Source organism: Schistosoma mansoni, chromosome 3 (genome assembly GCF_000237925.1).
Source record: "Schistosoma mansoni strain Puerto Rico chromosome 3, complete genome".
Classification (NCBI taxonomy): domain Eukaryota; kingdom Metazoa; phylum Platyhelminthes; class Trematoda; order Strigeidida; family Schistosomatidae; genus Schistosoma; species Schistosoma mansoni.
This window is the reverse complement of record NC_031497.1, coordinates 11842108-11857545: the sequence shown is the minus strand read 5'-3', so window position 1 is coordinate 11857545 and position 15438 is coordinate 11842108. Positions and strand designations below refer to the sequence as shown.

The following is a 15438-nucleotide window of genomic DNA, read 5'->3' as shown; positions in this document are numbered from 1 at the left end:
AAAAAAGACTGGACAATTGGACAAACAGCATTACAAAGGTTCAATACAGCCTTCCTTCGAGATACTAACAAAATTAACCAATTCAAGATCACTCTCAGAAACAGGTTCCAAGCTCTACAGGATCTACTGAAAGAACAAGAAACTACGATGGAGGACAACTGGAAAGGGACCAAAGATGCATTAAGTTCAACTTGTCAGGTTCTGGGTCCTAACAAGTATCATCATAAGGAATGGGTCTCTATGGGAACTCTGGACAAGATTGAAGAAAGGAAGAACAAGAAGACAACAATCAACAAGAGTGGAACACGAGCAGAGAAAGTCAAAGCGCAAGTAGAGTACGCAGAGGCAAACAAAGAAGCGAAAAAAAGTATTACAGACGACAATCAGAAGGGCATTGAAGAACTAGCAACGACGGCTGAAAAAGCTGCGAGGGAAAGGAATCTGAAACAAAACTACATGATGCAGCGAAGAAACTGGCAGGGAGATATAGTAAACCGGAGAGAACAGTCAAGGAAAAGAAGGCAAGCCAATCACGGAGATTCAAGAACAGAGGAAAAGATGGGCAGAATAGTTCGAGGAACTGCTGTATATGCTAGCTCCAGTGAATCCACCGGATATCGAAGCAGCACACACTGACCTTCCTATAGATGTCACTCCACCAACGATCGAAGAAACCCGGTTGACAATCAGGCAAATCAAGAGCGGGAAAGCAGCAGGACCAGAAAATGTACCAGCTGAAGCAATGAAGTCACTGCAAACATGCTTCACCTTACATTCAAGAAGATTTTGGAGGAGGAGCAAGTGTCAACGGACTGGAAAGAAGGATAGCTCATCAAGATACCAAAGAAAGAAGATCTGAGCAAATGTAATAATTACAGAGGCATCACACTGCTGTCAGTACCAGGAAAAGTTTTGCATGATCAAAAAGTACGGTGAAAAGTTTGATTCGTCGTATCCATTCACGGTTTCTCGTTTACAGTAGTCTCAGAAAGGAAACAAAAGTAAATTTAGGGATGCATTTAATAATTTTGTGTCTAAGTAATCAAGCAAACTGTGCAAAAACAACCAGTATAGATGCGCACATTTACTATGTAACATGAGATGGCAAAGGCTAACAATAGCAAAATAATTCTATTCATGTGGCATATCAGTTAGCAAGAATTTGTATTCCTGACGTTTTGTGACCTGATGTTATTCACTTTCTCAGAATAGACAAATAAATAACTAAAATGAATTTACTCAGAAGTGACTTTCATAGGTAACGGAACGTGTAGACGGCGTCGAGTCTATGATCACTGTGATCACCACTACAGTAAGATTGCGTGCCCGAAAACGACTTGGTTCCCCTGAAAGCTCGTAAACCAGAAGTCTGTAACTGATCCAGATGAAGTATATTTATTGACGATCTCGTGGTATCGAAAGAATACCAAGACGTGCCAACGAGTACAGGCAATAAGGGCAGAGCGTAAGAAAGTTCGAACGGACAAGGCGGGCGACCGCATGAAAAGTGATTTTGATACAGTTAAACAACAACGAGTACAGTAAAACAATCACTGGTACAATTGGTTACAATAATAATTGTTTCTGTTATACCAATCGCGTTCTCGTAAAGAAAAGCAGGCCACTACAAACGTCATAAATAGAAAAAACCAAATACAAGGAACATCAAGTCAATATGAGTTCCTTCTCATCAATTTTTCATCAGCTTTCTACACTTACGTACACTATGTTGACTTACCATTAATTATATATATATATATATATATATATATATATATATATATATATATCAAAAGGAAATGTAGAGGAGACAAGTGTTCAGGTTAAAACATTGCTCTAGCAATACATTCTTCAAACGTATTACAGAAGTCGAAGACACTGGTTGGGGATTTTTAACACTTTTTAAGTGGACATCTAGTTGATTTGTGAACGGTGCATTTAAAGTTATTTCATGGGCCATAACTGATTGACTATAACAACAAAAATAAGTGAACATTATTGTTTTCGATTAGATCATCATCAGGCTTTACTCTAACGTACAGTAATATTTATATGCATATACGAAATTATTAAACAAATCAAGGCAGTTTATGAGTCAATGATAACAGTGGAATAGCTTGCATAACTAAAAATAATAAATGAAAAGTACAAATTGGTAGAGTGATGACAAGTGTACTAGTTGTGATAAGAATAATAAAGGCTTGAGCCAATGTTACATAATGGAAAATAGATAAATGATTAAAAAATATAGACACTGAAATAACATTCATAAAAATTATGAGATTACGCAATGAGAAATGTCCAGATAATTGGACCGTGAAACATATATTTGAGAAAATTGGTTGGAGGGGGTGAAGAAAAACAAAGAAAGAGTATGAAAAATGAAATCATTTATTGAGGCCAAGGGAGAGATAAAGGTGTTACAGATTTCTTATGAACACAAAGGCTTGGATTGTTGGCTCGAATTCCTATAGTTTCTGCTATGTGTCAGAGACGAGATCGAACCCGATATGGAAAACTAGTAGGAATACGATAAATAACTTTAAATGACTTATTTCTGTCAACTATATGATCGCTATCGATCAAGCGTGAAAGAACCGAACTCCGTATTGCCTTAACAGTACCTTTTCCTAACCACTAACTCTTTGGTTCATTTGTCTGGTAGTGCGCCTAATATAGCTTTCTCCACAGAAGCAGCTGAATTCATAGATACACATAGAAGTGGCATAACCAGATAACTTATCCTTTAGTTGGGGAATCACCATAGATCGTGTCGAGTACGAAAGACGGAAGTCGGCTGCATTAAACGTTCTCATAACTGCTTTAGTCAGTCTATTATGTAGTACATCAAATGTCTAGCAAATAGAGCTGGGAAGATATGCTCGGTCGATACAATTAACAGAGTTAGAGCTCATATACAATACGTTGATTGTAAGGAGTTATACATAAGGTTTTCTGAAGGAAAACTTGCGTGTAACAAACAAGAAAATAGCAACATCAATATCTAGTAAGAAACCTCTCTTTCTGAAACTGCAATTCAACAGAGATGTAGCTGGTGATGTACTACGTGATAGACTGACTAGAGCAGTTAAGAGAACGTTTAATGCAACCGACCTCTGTCTATGGTGGTTCCTCAACTAAAAGATAAGTTATCTAGTTATGCCACTTCTATGTGTATCTACGAATTCAGCTGCTTAATGCGTAATCTTATAATTTTTATGAATGTTATTTCAGTGTCTATATTTTTCTAATCATTTATTTATTTCCCATTATGTAACATTGGTTCTGTCAACCATTCAGAGCAGGTCGTTGACTATTGTACGAACAATATACATGTCAGCGAAATATATATTCTTTTTAGCTTCTTATGTATTCTGTCCAAAAATCAGGTTATCAACATCGTAGACATAAAAAGTTGAATAACGAAGTATTTGAGGAACATATATTTCAGACATTTAAAAATGTGAGTGAACGTTAGGAGATAGAGAGAAATGCATGTTGTGTAAAGTAGCAGAAATAACCAACTGAGTTTATGGGATGTTTAAAAGTATTTGAATTATAGTATAAACTAGTTGTTATGTTTTTGACCTAGGCTGTAGCCAATTGTTATGACTTGATCAAGGTCGTCGCTGACTTGTTATGACCTTACGAATTTAACAAGGACGTAATTTCGCGTAAATTATCCACCAATAGAATACGCCTTCTACGACCTTCACACTGTGACAATGACGTTCGATTAGTATGAGTAATCTAGCGTCCTTATTGGTCCTTATCCGCCTAACCCGTCCACTCGAGTCCAAAACACCAACAGCAGCTGCTGTAATGCGAATCGTTTATTTCAAACACACTTTGTCTATATACCAAACAGGCAGACCACACCACACCATAAAATAGAAAATAATATTTGTACAAAATCAGGCCAAATGTGGCTGGGAGCGTGGGAGACAGTACTCAATAAACCGAGTATAATTTAGGAACAATAAATCATGTAATAATAATCAATAAGTCAAAATGAAGCTAGTAATAAGATGAATATAGACATAGATAATCCAGTTACTGAATAGTTATACCATAGGAATATAAATAGAATAATAGTCTAATAAGAGGTCCCGTAAGTTATCAGTACTTACTTTTTTCCTAGTATATAACACTAGTAATCCCAGCAATAACGCAATTTAATCAAGAAGTATTAGATGAGCACGAACGAATGTACTGTATTTGGAATTCAAAATCAAAACAGTCATCAATACAAGGAAATCATTGGTTCATTCAAACACCACTGTTTCATCAAACTTGACTCAACATTTATAGTCAGACAGAAAAAGCAAACTAAAGTCATACAACGAACAAAGTGAGTGATAAACAAAAATACGCACATACATACTCATATAAACGCAATCAATGTTACCAGTGAATAATTGGTAAGAGAAAAAATATGCGTACACAGTGACGCAAGAAATTGCTTCTATTTGTCTGTCCAAAGATTAGAATAAACTACTGTTATATTCTTTATCTTTATATTGATGACCGAAAGCAAATAAAATAAACAAGAACTAGGATATGAGTGTATATTTAAATATTTAGATTATCTGAGATACAAAGTGGTAATAAACAATCAAAGTACAATAGGATCGAGTGGAAACAATTGGACTGAAATAATAAAAATATTGGATAAACAACTCTTTGTAGTCGAATTTGATTTATATTGACACTGGCACTTGGAATCATCAGCATTGTAATATAATAGAAATAACACAGGGAAGAGTATATTCAGTAATTGTGTTACGGCAAAACAAATCCAGGACTGTATTAGACTGATCTTATATGCATTGTATTAATATGAATAATAGCTATCCAGAGTGTCATTTAGTCAGTATGTCTCCAGTAATTACACATCGTCATTTTATGGTAGAGTACGATCAACAGACAGATAGGCAATTAAACGAATAAATAATAGGATTCACATCTAGGGCATTAGAATTAGCACGAGTTAACCAACAGAGTTGAACTTATGCAATTGACAGTCATATGTTCAGTCGTATATCGTATTCCAAAATGAGTATACAACTATATGGATTTATTATGCTTGTATTAAACATCCTAACCACGTAAGCATGTCCCAACAGAGAAGCCGCTACAACCTAAAGCAGCAGTTAACTAGTGTTTTTATAGATCTTTCGAAATCGTCTTTTATTAAGCGTACTAGCTCTGATACTTTTGTATACTTTTTAAAATTGAGTTCCAACGTCAGTCAGTCAGTTACAACGTAGAACTTCGTACGTACGTACATCAGTTCGAGTCGCCATACCACATTAGCACAGAGATGAAGTTGTCGATTCAAATCCCATATTGGTAGAAGTAGTAAGAGTATAAGTATTATGTGAAAGATAAGGGTTTGAAGATGTTATTGAAGGAGTATAATACGGTGAAATAAATTTGGAAAGAGAAAAAGGATACGGACATGAAGAATTCAGAAGATTAGAATTTGGTAGAACACAAAGAGTGGATGCACCTTCGCCATTGCAAACGATTTTGAGCCATGTCATTCAAGGTCTCTAACCATCGGTTGCTATCATCTCGCGAATCCCAACCAGGTAGTCTACACCTACCAACGTAGATACTATTAAATATTTACTGAATGTTACAAGACTTAGTGATAGAACTTATAGCCCAATCATATTGCGATTAACACTGAAAAGATTGTGTAGATACTAATCTGGGTTAAATGGAAATTGAATTTCTGAGATGTTTGTTCACGCTTTTTATCAGTTTAATAATTTCTTTGTTCCATTCATCCGCACTCGCGCGCGAGACTGATAGGTCCTGGGTTGTAGTTAGAACCTCACTGAAATGCTTATAATTCAAAACATTGATACGATACACAGCTAAATGTTCTGTCCACTACTGGGGTGATCTTGAGATTATTGCTACTTATAGATAACTCATTCATGGATAAGTGTTGTGAAGAAACTATTTCGATCTTCATTTTATATGTAATTATATACAAAAGTTCCAGTGATATTAAAATAGCTTTAAAATACAGTTTTTTTTAAACAAGTTCTATATAACTGGGAATGTTAATTTAATGATGTTTTATGATTACAAAGACTTGAAAGTGAAACATGAATAAAAATGTTATGTATACAGCGCAAAACCCATTCATAAATATAAATATAGAAGGGACATAATGATAATTGCAGCAGAAATTTGAAGAAGAAAAACGCATCACTAATTAAATAAGTAATTAGTAGAACAATAACTGGTCATCAACCTCCTACAAAAGCAAACAGATATCTCAAATGAAACACTGATTTCATGTATTTATCATGTCGTGGTAATAATATTTGTGTAGCCAAACAACTTGTCACTGCACTTCACAGAGATTAAGAAGGTTAATGGTTACTGATATACCAGGCCAATCAGACATCAGTTAAGTGGCAAGTGTAAACTACTAATCGGGGCAAGCTACTGTTCATGACTAGGCTTTGCTTTGGTAAATGAGTGTACACTATTGGTTGGGAATGTAGCTTCAGTTTCTGAAGGACACATCTATGTTTATGAGTCGCGAATATATTCACGATTCAGTCGGACCATGGAAACTTCCAAATCACACTTTGTTTCATTACTCAACAAGCTATTTTGAGCACGGATGCGGAGGATTATATATAAGTATTACACTCGGACCGCCACACAACGTAAAACTTACATTTGTAAACAGTTACTTTAAAACTGGAAAACTTACTATTAAAAAAACACGATACACACGGAACAAACAAAGCTGTAAACTGTTTGTATCGTAGTGGATTAGCTTAGAGATCATTTCTTAGGCTTCGTATATCAATCACGCTGATAAACGTTACTAGATAAATCCTAACAGCGGATGAATTCAAAAGGCAGCACCAAGCGCTAACTAGTTTATTATTATGTAGCACAAATCAATCTATAAGCACACCAAGCGAGACCGAGCAGAAAATCTAATGCGTGCAAATACATAGGCTAATTAAAAGTCAAATAAACAGTCAAATGAAGAGTCGAGTCAATTAATAAGATTCAAGCACATATATATTTTAGAAAGCTAACAATTCATCGAGCGATTAAAGCGACTAACACTTAAGCTAGAGAGGAGGATATGTAAGTAGGTTGTCGCATTAGATCAAGCACACATGTTCATACAGACATGATAATAATAACAATAATACAAAGACATAGACAAATTGTTACTGTCCGAATAACACTGTTAAATAAGTTAATTGAAGGACTTGACAAAATTAACTGTATGATAGGTGCTATAGTATTACTGCTTCATTAACTTGATATAGAAATAAAGTTTTAACCAGACTAACATCAGACGTATTTCGTTAAAGTTTTATAAAATTGAAGTACAAGTTCAATCATTAGATGAAATATGCATATTTACTATCAGCAAATAAATAACTGGAAGATAATATTAAACTGTTTTCTCATATCTCATAATTCGATTGTATGTGAGGTTTTAGAAGTAAACGTTGACATTGAGGCATTCCATAATGTGACTCTGACTAGCATAAATAATACGATAATGTATATCTTCACTTCTTTCGTATGAGAAAACGCGAGATAATCATTCCAGTTATAACATGGGTAAGCACTTGGCATTCATATCTGTAAATAGCACTATGTGACTCATCAAGGTTTGATTAATCTGCAAGACATTTAAATGGGACATGTGTATTTGCTTCATACTCATTAAGGTAATTGTGAACTAGACTTATTTTTTGCCTTTCCAAGGACTACATCTGGGCATACTAGTTCTATGAATGCTTAGGAAACACTTTAAATGCCTTGTGATTTATCATAGCATTGATTTAGGATTTTACTCGACATACATGGCTTGTGAGAATACCAATTATCTTATATAATAACATCAGGTATATGATGAGGACTCGATCCATTTAGGACATAATTGTCACATTGATCATGGATTTCGATGGGAATATATCATTAGAACAGTAATTAGATTTAAACTCATTAAGAACTTTTCCCTCACATTTAATTACGATTTTACTAGAAAATGAGTCGTTACAACAAAATATATTCAATAAAATAGCATGAGTTTTGATTAGAATTTGATTCACTTGACACATTCCCTTTATGTCTATAAAGGATCTCATTAGGCATGTATGAACCATTAGAACCTAAAATCTAGTAAAACATCAAAAATCAAATCAGGATTTGATTCCTCTGAAACATAATTCTCACAACGACTTAGGATTTCAATGAACATAGTTAAATCACTAAACTTATAGGAATTAGATATAGGAACATTTGAAAATTGCCTACTGTAAACATTATTGAGGACAGTTTTGTCCGGGATACTAATGATTTTCATTTGAGTTTGCACTAATCGATCTAGTATTGCTTCCAAAGGATCCATTTTCGGCAGATAAAATATATACAATGACAAAATATAATGTAGTGAGTAGGTCCATTTTAAAAAACCCACCGTCAATTTGATATGACAGTAGAATTAAAATACTTTTCTCCATCACCAAAGATATTACTACGATAATAAGACTGGTGACCATGTTTATATCATCGTTAGATTGGATACTCGAATGATACGCTACACATTAACTAGATTACGTCCTACCAAATACCCAATTCACAATCAAAAATTGGGAACCTGAGTAAGGCTAGGCCATACTTTATTCTACACAATTACAAACAGCCACTATTGGTGAGCTCGAGGTAGAAATCGATAAGGAGGAAGGAAATCACAAACTTACCATTTAGTAAGCTGAGTGCCCGTTTGTCCACACTCAGTGACCAATCATATTTGCCTTCACTAACACACATCCGTAGTGCTATAACCGCTTAAGCTAAATGAGACTCAGGTTTTCTACTTAAAATGTATGGGACAAAAATAATGAGTGGTCTTAGACACTCGCTGTAATGGTTTGAAATCAGTCCCAGTGAAGCAGATTTTCACCATCAAAACTGTGATTTTACTCGTTTTATGTGCCAAATTTACTTTTTTCTTGCAAATTTCTATTTCAGCTAGAAATCAGTGTTCATATTACCTTTTTCTTCTTCATATTCTTTCCTTGCTGTTCTGAAGTTATTACGATCATTGAACAGACACACATTTTTTCAACGGACTACTTAGTTTATGTCTATAGTTTGTACCGACAGCAAAATTTAGAATCGAAGAGTCAAATAACTGGACGCTGGTTATTGTCGTAATAAGTCCAACCACATACAAACAGACTACTAATTAGAGCGCCACAAAGAGATGATCTCATTAAAGAAAATTATGATCCTTAGATACTTTCACAAAAGAGTGTCTTCTGCGATGATATTGTAAAAAACGTATAGGTACAAGTAAGCGCTACATAAATTCGTATCATTCCTGTCTTACAACTTTGACTAAGGAAAATTTGAGGTTATGGGTTGCTCATTGATGTGGTTTATTTATTTGAACACCTAAATATTGGTACAAGGGGGCACCAGATATTTATGCGCCACACAAAACAATGAGAATGGGAAGAGAAAAAGAAGGTAGGGCGCGTACAAGAAAACAAAAGAAGAACAACAACAACCAAAGATTAGTGTATGTTAGTGTAATAATAAGAATAGTAATGGGAGAAACGGAAAGGTACAACCAGAATTCTTTCGGTTGAGGAAGTTACAACCACTTTTTATGAAGAAAGTAAGAGAAGGTTACAGCAAGATTGCCACTGGCTTCTATTCTGAGCCTTATCTGATAACGTCTCTAGCCACTGTGTTGCACCATCTCTAGGACCCCAGCCAGGGAGTCCTGAAGGACCAACAAATCAAAGTTCTGTACAAATTTCATACCACGACACCATGCAATACACTGACCATCTCTCAGCTTCTCTCAACCAGTCCCAGTGTCGGCAAATAATGCATGACGTGGAAGTCTCTGGAACGACATTCGTAGGACATATCCAATCCACCGAAGTCGATGTTTCAAGATCGTGACACTAATTGGATAATCGTCTCTGCGCCTGAACAGATGATGCCGAACCTCTGTATTGCTAATATGGTGTTGCCACTGGGTGTCAGCAATCCTTCGGAGACAACGATGATCATATACAGAGAGTCTTCTAACATCCTCAACTCGGAGAGGCCAGGTTTCACAAGCATGAAACAAAACTGCTTTCACCGACGCGTTGTAGATGCGACCTTTTACAGCCGGACTAACATCACGAAGGCGCCAAAGATGACTCATATTGGCATAAGCCGCTCTGGCTTTCACTATACATGAATTGTTCTCACCACTCACGTCACCACCAGCACTTATGCAGCTACCCAGATACACGAACTTCTCAACTACTTCTAGCTGCTCACTGCCCAGGGTGAGTGCAGGATCAGGGTTTTGTCAGTCTTAATAAAGTACTTTGCACTTGGAAGATGCAAAGTACGTAGCATACTTACGGACACTGATTGCCAACTGACTGAGTGCAGATTGCATGGTTTGGGTGTCAACGCACAGTTAGACAATATCATCTGCATACTCAAGGTCGAGGGGTCCTTCTCCAGGTAACAGATCCTCACCACCATTGCGTGCATCCATCAGAGCTATTTCCAGAACGTCATCGATGGCAAAGTTGAAGAGAAATAGTGAGATTAGGCAACCCTGTCTAACACAAGTGCTTGAAGGGGACAACGGAGAGAGGTGGTTGTATGCCCTCGCTTTGTTTGAGGTGTTTGTATATAGGGTTCCTTAACCAGAAAGTCACCACTAACTTCAAAAAGAGCCGGAGGTAAGTCATCTGGGCCCAGTGATTTGTAGCGCTTTAAGAGTTGAAGTTCCTTGCGAACTCCCGTCTCATTCGGTGGATCAGTCGTCACAGGCCATAGAGGGCAGGACAGTCTGATTGATGTTGCCGGGACAGCAGGCCAGTTGAACTTCCCTTCGAAAAATTCCGCCCATCGTCCAAGACGTCGGGAGATGTTAGTGATTGGCATCCCATCATCCTCGTAGATTGTTTCACTCACACCGGACTTGTTGCTGCTAGTGACTCGGATGAGTTGGAAGAGCCTCCATCAGTTATCAAATGCAGCTGCTGCTTCCGACTCATTGGCGTCCTCCGACCACCAGGCTTCTCGGTCCTTACGCAAGCTTTGCCCAATTTCATTACATAACAGCCTTCGTTTGTGGTCAAACTCACGGTCACCCGGAGTAGGCCGACGTGCTTCGATGAGTTGTAAGGACCCTGAAGAAACCCAGTGCTTATAAGGGGGACGTTTCGCGAAGCTGCAAGCGGCTTCGCTCGCCATTTTCATGGCGTCATGCAGTTGCAGTCAAGCCTCATTTATACTTTTCGGTGGGATGGTAGCTAGCTTGGTTCGATACTTGCAACAGAAGTTGCAACTAATTTGCAGATATTAATCCGTTGATGATGATCACAAATAAAATTAAATGACGATATTTACTGAAAATTGATCATCGCTTACTTACATATCTTTCTCTTCTAAATTGCAAACACCACATTTTTCACACTCACTAGCGTAAACACGGGTAGCTTCAACACAATCGCCCAGACCGAAATTACATGACATTAACTTGATGAGATCTATTTTGATTTTTACAGGAGTATTCTGTCCTTGCTCCCTCTGTGTTATTTATTTGAATACATAAATATTGGTACGAGGGGTGCACAAATATATATGCGCCACACAATTTGAGCTTGTGCCAATTTAATTCGTTTATTTATTTATTCATTCTGTGAAGAAGTGGCCTACACTATGTCACGATACATCAGAAATTTAATATTCTATTCACTGAGATTTTACAAATATATCAATATTTCTGTTACCACAATCTACCTAATACTCAATCTATTCGAAATTATTAAGTCAAAGGTTGACGATTATACTTACAGACTCTTCGTGAAAACTAAACAGATACATTAACACGATAAAAATGATTCAGCACGAACTTAAGTCAACTAAAACTAATAATAGAGTATTAGTCGCATAAGTTGTACTGCACACATCATACATTATCTAAAAACTTCGACACAGTACAAAATAAGTAGTTAACCAAGAAACTTTAGAACTCACGAAAATTTATTTAGAATGAGCAGAAAAATTATCAATCATATCAACCAAAATGTTTATTTGCAATCCGTTGGACTCGTTTTGAGAAGCTGGATGAGGTTATTGGCTTGTCACGTTTAAAGAATGGATTTAGTGCCAACTAAACGGAAATTGAAAGTTTGAAAAATTATATTCTCACCTTGATGTAGGCTTCATATGTATCTTGAAAAAAGTACTTTATGCGATTCTCATTCGACTCATCATGAAGTAAAATAAAGCGAAGTCCTGAACATTAATTTGAGTTACGGTAAATGATAAATAACTATGATAATCAATTTTTATTAAAAACTAACGAAAATTTAGCATACAAAGCTTACAACTTCTTTGTGAAATCAAATGTCTTCTACCATTATGGAAACGACAAAAAATTGTTTGGTATAAAAGCTGCTTCGTTCCTTGAGGTTTACGATGTTCAAATTACACTTGTAAAATACATAAATGAGACAATACGCCACGTTTAAATAATGCGACAATATGTGGCTCTGAAGTTATACAACGTTAATTTTAAAGAATTGATGGTTTGACGGTAGTCTTTGGATCAAAAATGACCATGTTATATATTTATTTCAGTGAGACATAATTGCTACGACAGCTGTTTGACTGATTGTCATTAACTGCTTTAGTTCTATTTTCGATTAAATCTAGTGGAGGTTTAGAGGTTCTGAGAACAGCCTACTTAATGGAGTAAGATTAGGTCACTTGATAATGACATCCCAGTGATTTATAAAGCAATTAGTTCAAGTAACTGAGTGAAACTGATTTTTGATAAGTAAGGTACGACTGCGTACACCATATCCTTATTTGATGAATAATGGCTGAGCGGTCAAAGGATTCAGTTATTAAAAGCTGGTGCACACATTTAAACACCGTTTTGATCTAAGCAATCATATACTATCACTAGCTTTCACACACACGGAGTGTAACCTAGAGCCTAGAACGAGGGATCCGTATTCAGGCCCCCTGAGCTGATTCATTAAAACCAGATGGGATAAACAAATGAAACAAGAGAACGTGTGACCAAAATCTTTGCTAAGATATTTTGCTAAGACATTTTTATACACTCAAGAGAACTAATTGCCTGGTTTATTGAAACCCAGATCTCAAATAAACTGTGCTGAAGTCGACTAAGTGTTCTACAAGAGACTAGTCACTAGTACTAATGATTTTCGGCATAGTCAGTTAGCGAGTTTATACGTTGGAGTCGCAGACGGTTGACTGATATGGGAAGAATTCGCAGGCTGAATATTGGTAACATTAAACCAGGGATTTCAGAAGATATCTTAACCCGAAAGGGAGCTCTTTATGGTGAACCATGGGATTAACCTAACATTTTCCATGACTTTTTAGAAACTGCAGATATTTTTTCATGTCCTTTGATAAAACCGAACAATATGAGAAATTACTCATATATGAGTAATTCACAGTAACAAATTACCTCTTAACTCACAGATAATGATTAAATAAATATTTGAGTGGGAACTCTAATCCTCACAATTCCCTTGGTGTGATAAGTGACTTAATAAGCTGGTATTTTAGCAGCCACTCAGTACTATAATTGTCGGACGTTTAAAAACCATATTTATAAAGGATACTTCCAGGGGTTATGAAGGCAGAAACCAGCCATTCATTGAACTTGTCTACGACCTTTAAATATGTATCCGCTTTGGACCACAGGTGATCATCAACCATATCTAATGCAGCATGTGCAATAAACTGGTTTAGATGAAGACAGTCATCTGCCTATACTAAGCGTTTGTTTGAAAACAACTAGCCTACCTTTTCTCCTGTTGATTTTCCTGGTGAATTGTAATCTAAATCAAATAATGCCTCATCATGAGGCCCACAAATAACAAAATAATACCGTCCAACCATTTACTACAACGCAAAACGGGATTTCAGCGCCAACAATTCAAATGTACAAGACATTTATGAGATTGTCCATGAGGATTTATTTGCCATAGTAATCTTCTATCCTCATCACCTAAATCAAATATCTATTCATTTATGATGTTTCTTCTACGGAGATATTTTGTCAATAGATACTAATGGGAAACAGTAGTGACGCACCCACTTCTGAATAATTAGTTGGATGCTAATATCCTGTTGATTTATATCTCCTAGACTTCTTTGAAGTTCTCAATAAAGTGTAAAGTAAGTCTTTTCAATTTGAGTTAAGATAAGAAGATAATATCATGCTTCTTATTGAATGTCTGATGGGCTACTGCAAGGGAATATACGTCTGCATGTCCGGAGAATTGGCCCTAGCGAAATCATTCAGTAGTCAAGTCTCTGAATGTCGGAAAGTTCATCGATCCACTTCGAGTTCAAGGACAACCACTGCGCATCAGTTAATTGCACCATATGGACTGGACCATGTAACAGTAGTCTCGCTCATTTCCTTGTACCTATTCGTAATAATATATTTCTGTTATGAAGTCATTTGTGTTGTACGGTCATCATGGCATTCACAGTACCTTAATGCTAGAAAAAGGTAATTTTCACTAGGTGGAAACGTCGGAGGTGTGACTTTGATGAAAGCTAGGGTGTCATACAGTACTCATCTATCACCCATATTAGTGGTCTACGACAGCCATACTGATTTATCAAACAGGGTGAAAACGTTGAATGATGAATTCCAACGTCCAAACTTTGCTCACTATAAATAGGAAGTGATACGGTATTTTGACGATAGCAGTAATGAGACATTTACATTATCTTTCGTGTAAGATTCCAAGATCTTTGTGGGAAATGATTTGAGCGTTCCAAAATGTTGCAGGCTAGGTGGCGCAATCAGCACTCCACAGCAATAGAAGCATGTTGTCAAGAGATTCCTCTTCAAGAGCTTCTTATTTTCCTGACCCAATCGAGTGAAAGCGGTTTTTTAAAGTCACTCAGTATGTTATTCAAGGAAGATGTTCACTGTCGCATCATGACAAATCTACAATTTTAGGACTAAGTCTATTATTATAGCAGTACTAAAAACGAAGTGGACTATAGTTCCACAGAGTATTGTGGCGTGATGAAAGTAATTTTAAATTAACATTTTTTCTGCGGCCTGTACACCACCATTGTTCACTCTCTAGCACAGTTTGTCATATCAGAAATCCCAAACTCTAGGATACTAGAAGTAGGACCACTCTCCCCAATTACGAACCCCAAACAAGAAACGACAAGGTTAAGTAATTCACGAAACCTAACAGGAATTTATCGATTGGCATAACAAATCCAATGAATCTCGTTCACTGCCACAATTCTAGTGACAAATGCACTGCAAACCGTCAATATTAAGATTTCCTGAAATCTAGTAACACAGAGACGACCACAAAGCAATAG

General features: G+C 36.4%; 1 protein-coding gene across 1 annotated transcript; it reads right to left on the bottom strand.

The window, feature by feature from the left end:
* Positions 1–1915: 1915 nt before the first annotated feature.
* Smp_168330 (putative mbp-1 interacting protein-2a) lies at positions 1916–14004 on the bottom strand. Its single transcript, XM_018799230.1, has 5 exons — positions 13882–14004; positions 13698–13845; positions 12245–12330; positions 12070–12205; positions 1916–1970 (listed from the first exon to the last, which is right to left on the bottom strand). The coding sequence occupies exons 1-4, from the start codon at positions 13975–13977 to the stop codon at positions 12110–12112; spliced, it is 426 nt and encodes a 141-aa protein (XP_018651040.1). The 5' UTR covers positions 13978–14004; the 3' UTR covers positions 1916–1970; positions 12070–12109.
* Positions 14005–15438: the final 1434 nt, after the last annotated feature.

Excerpts from the sequence above, each read along its gene's own strand:
- Smp_168330 (XM_018799230.1), bottom strand. The coding sequence starts at position 13,977 with ATGGTTGGACGGTATTATTTTGTTATTTGTGGGCCTCATGATGAGGCA. Across the intron at positions 12,331-13,697 it reads TGCCTTCATAACCCCTGGAA|GACTTCGCTTTATTTTACTT; the intron begins GTATCCTTTATA and ends ATTAATGTTCAG. Across the intron at positions 12,206-12,244 it reads CATATGAAGCCTACATCAAG|TTGGCACTAAATCCATTCTT; the intron begins GTGAGAATATAA and ends ATTTCCGTTTAG.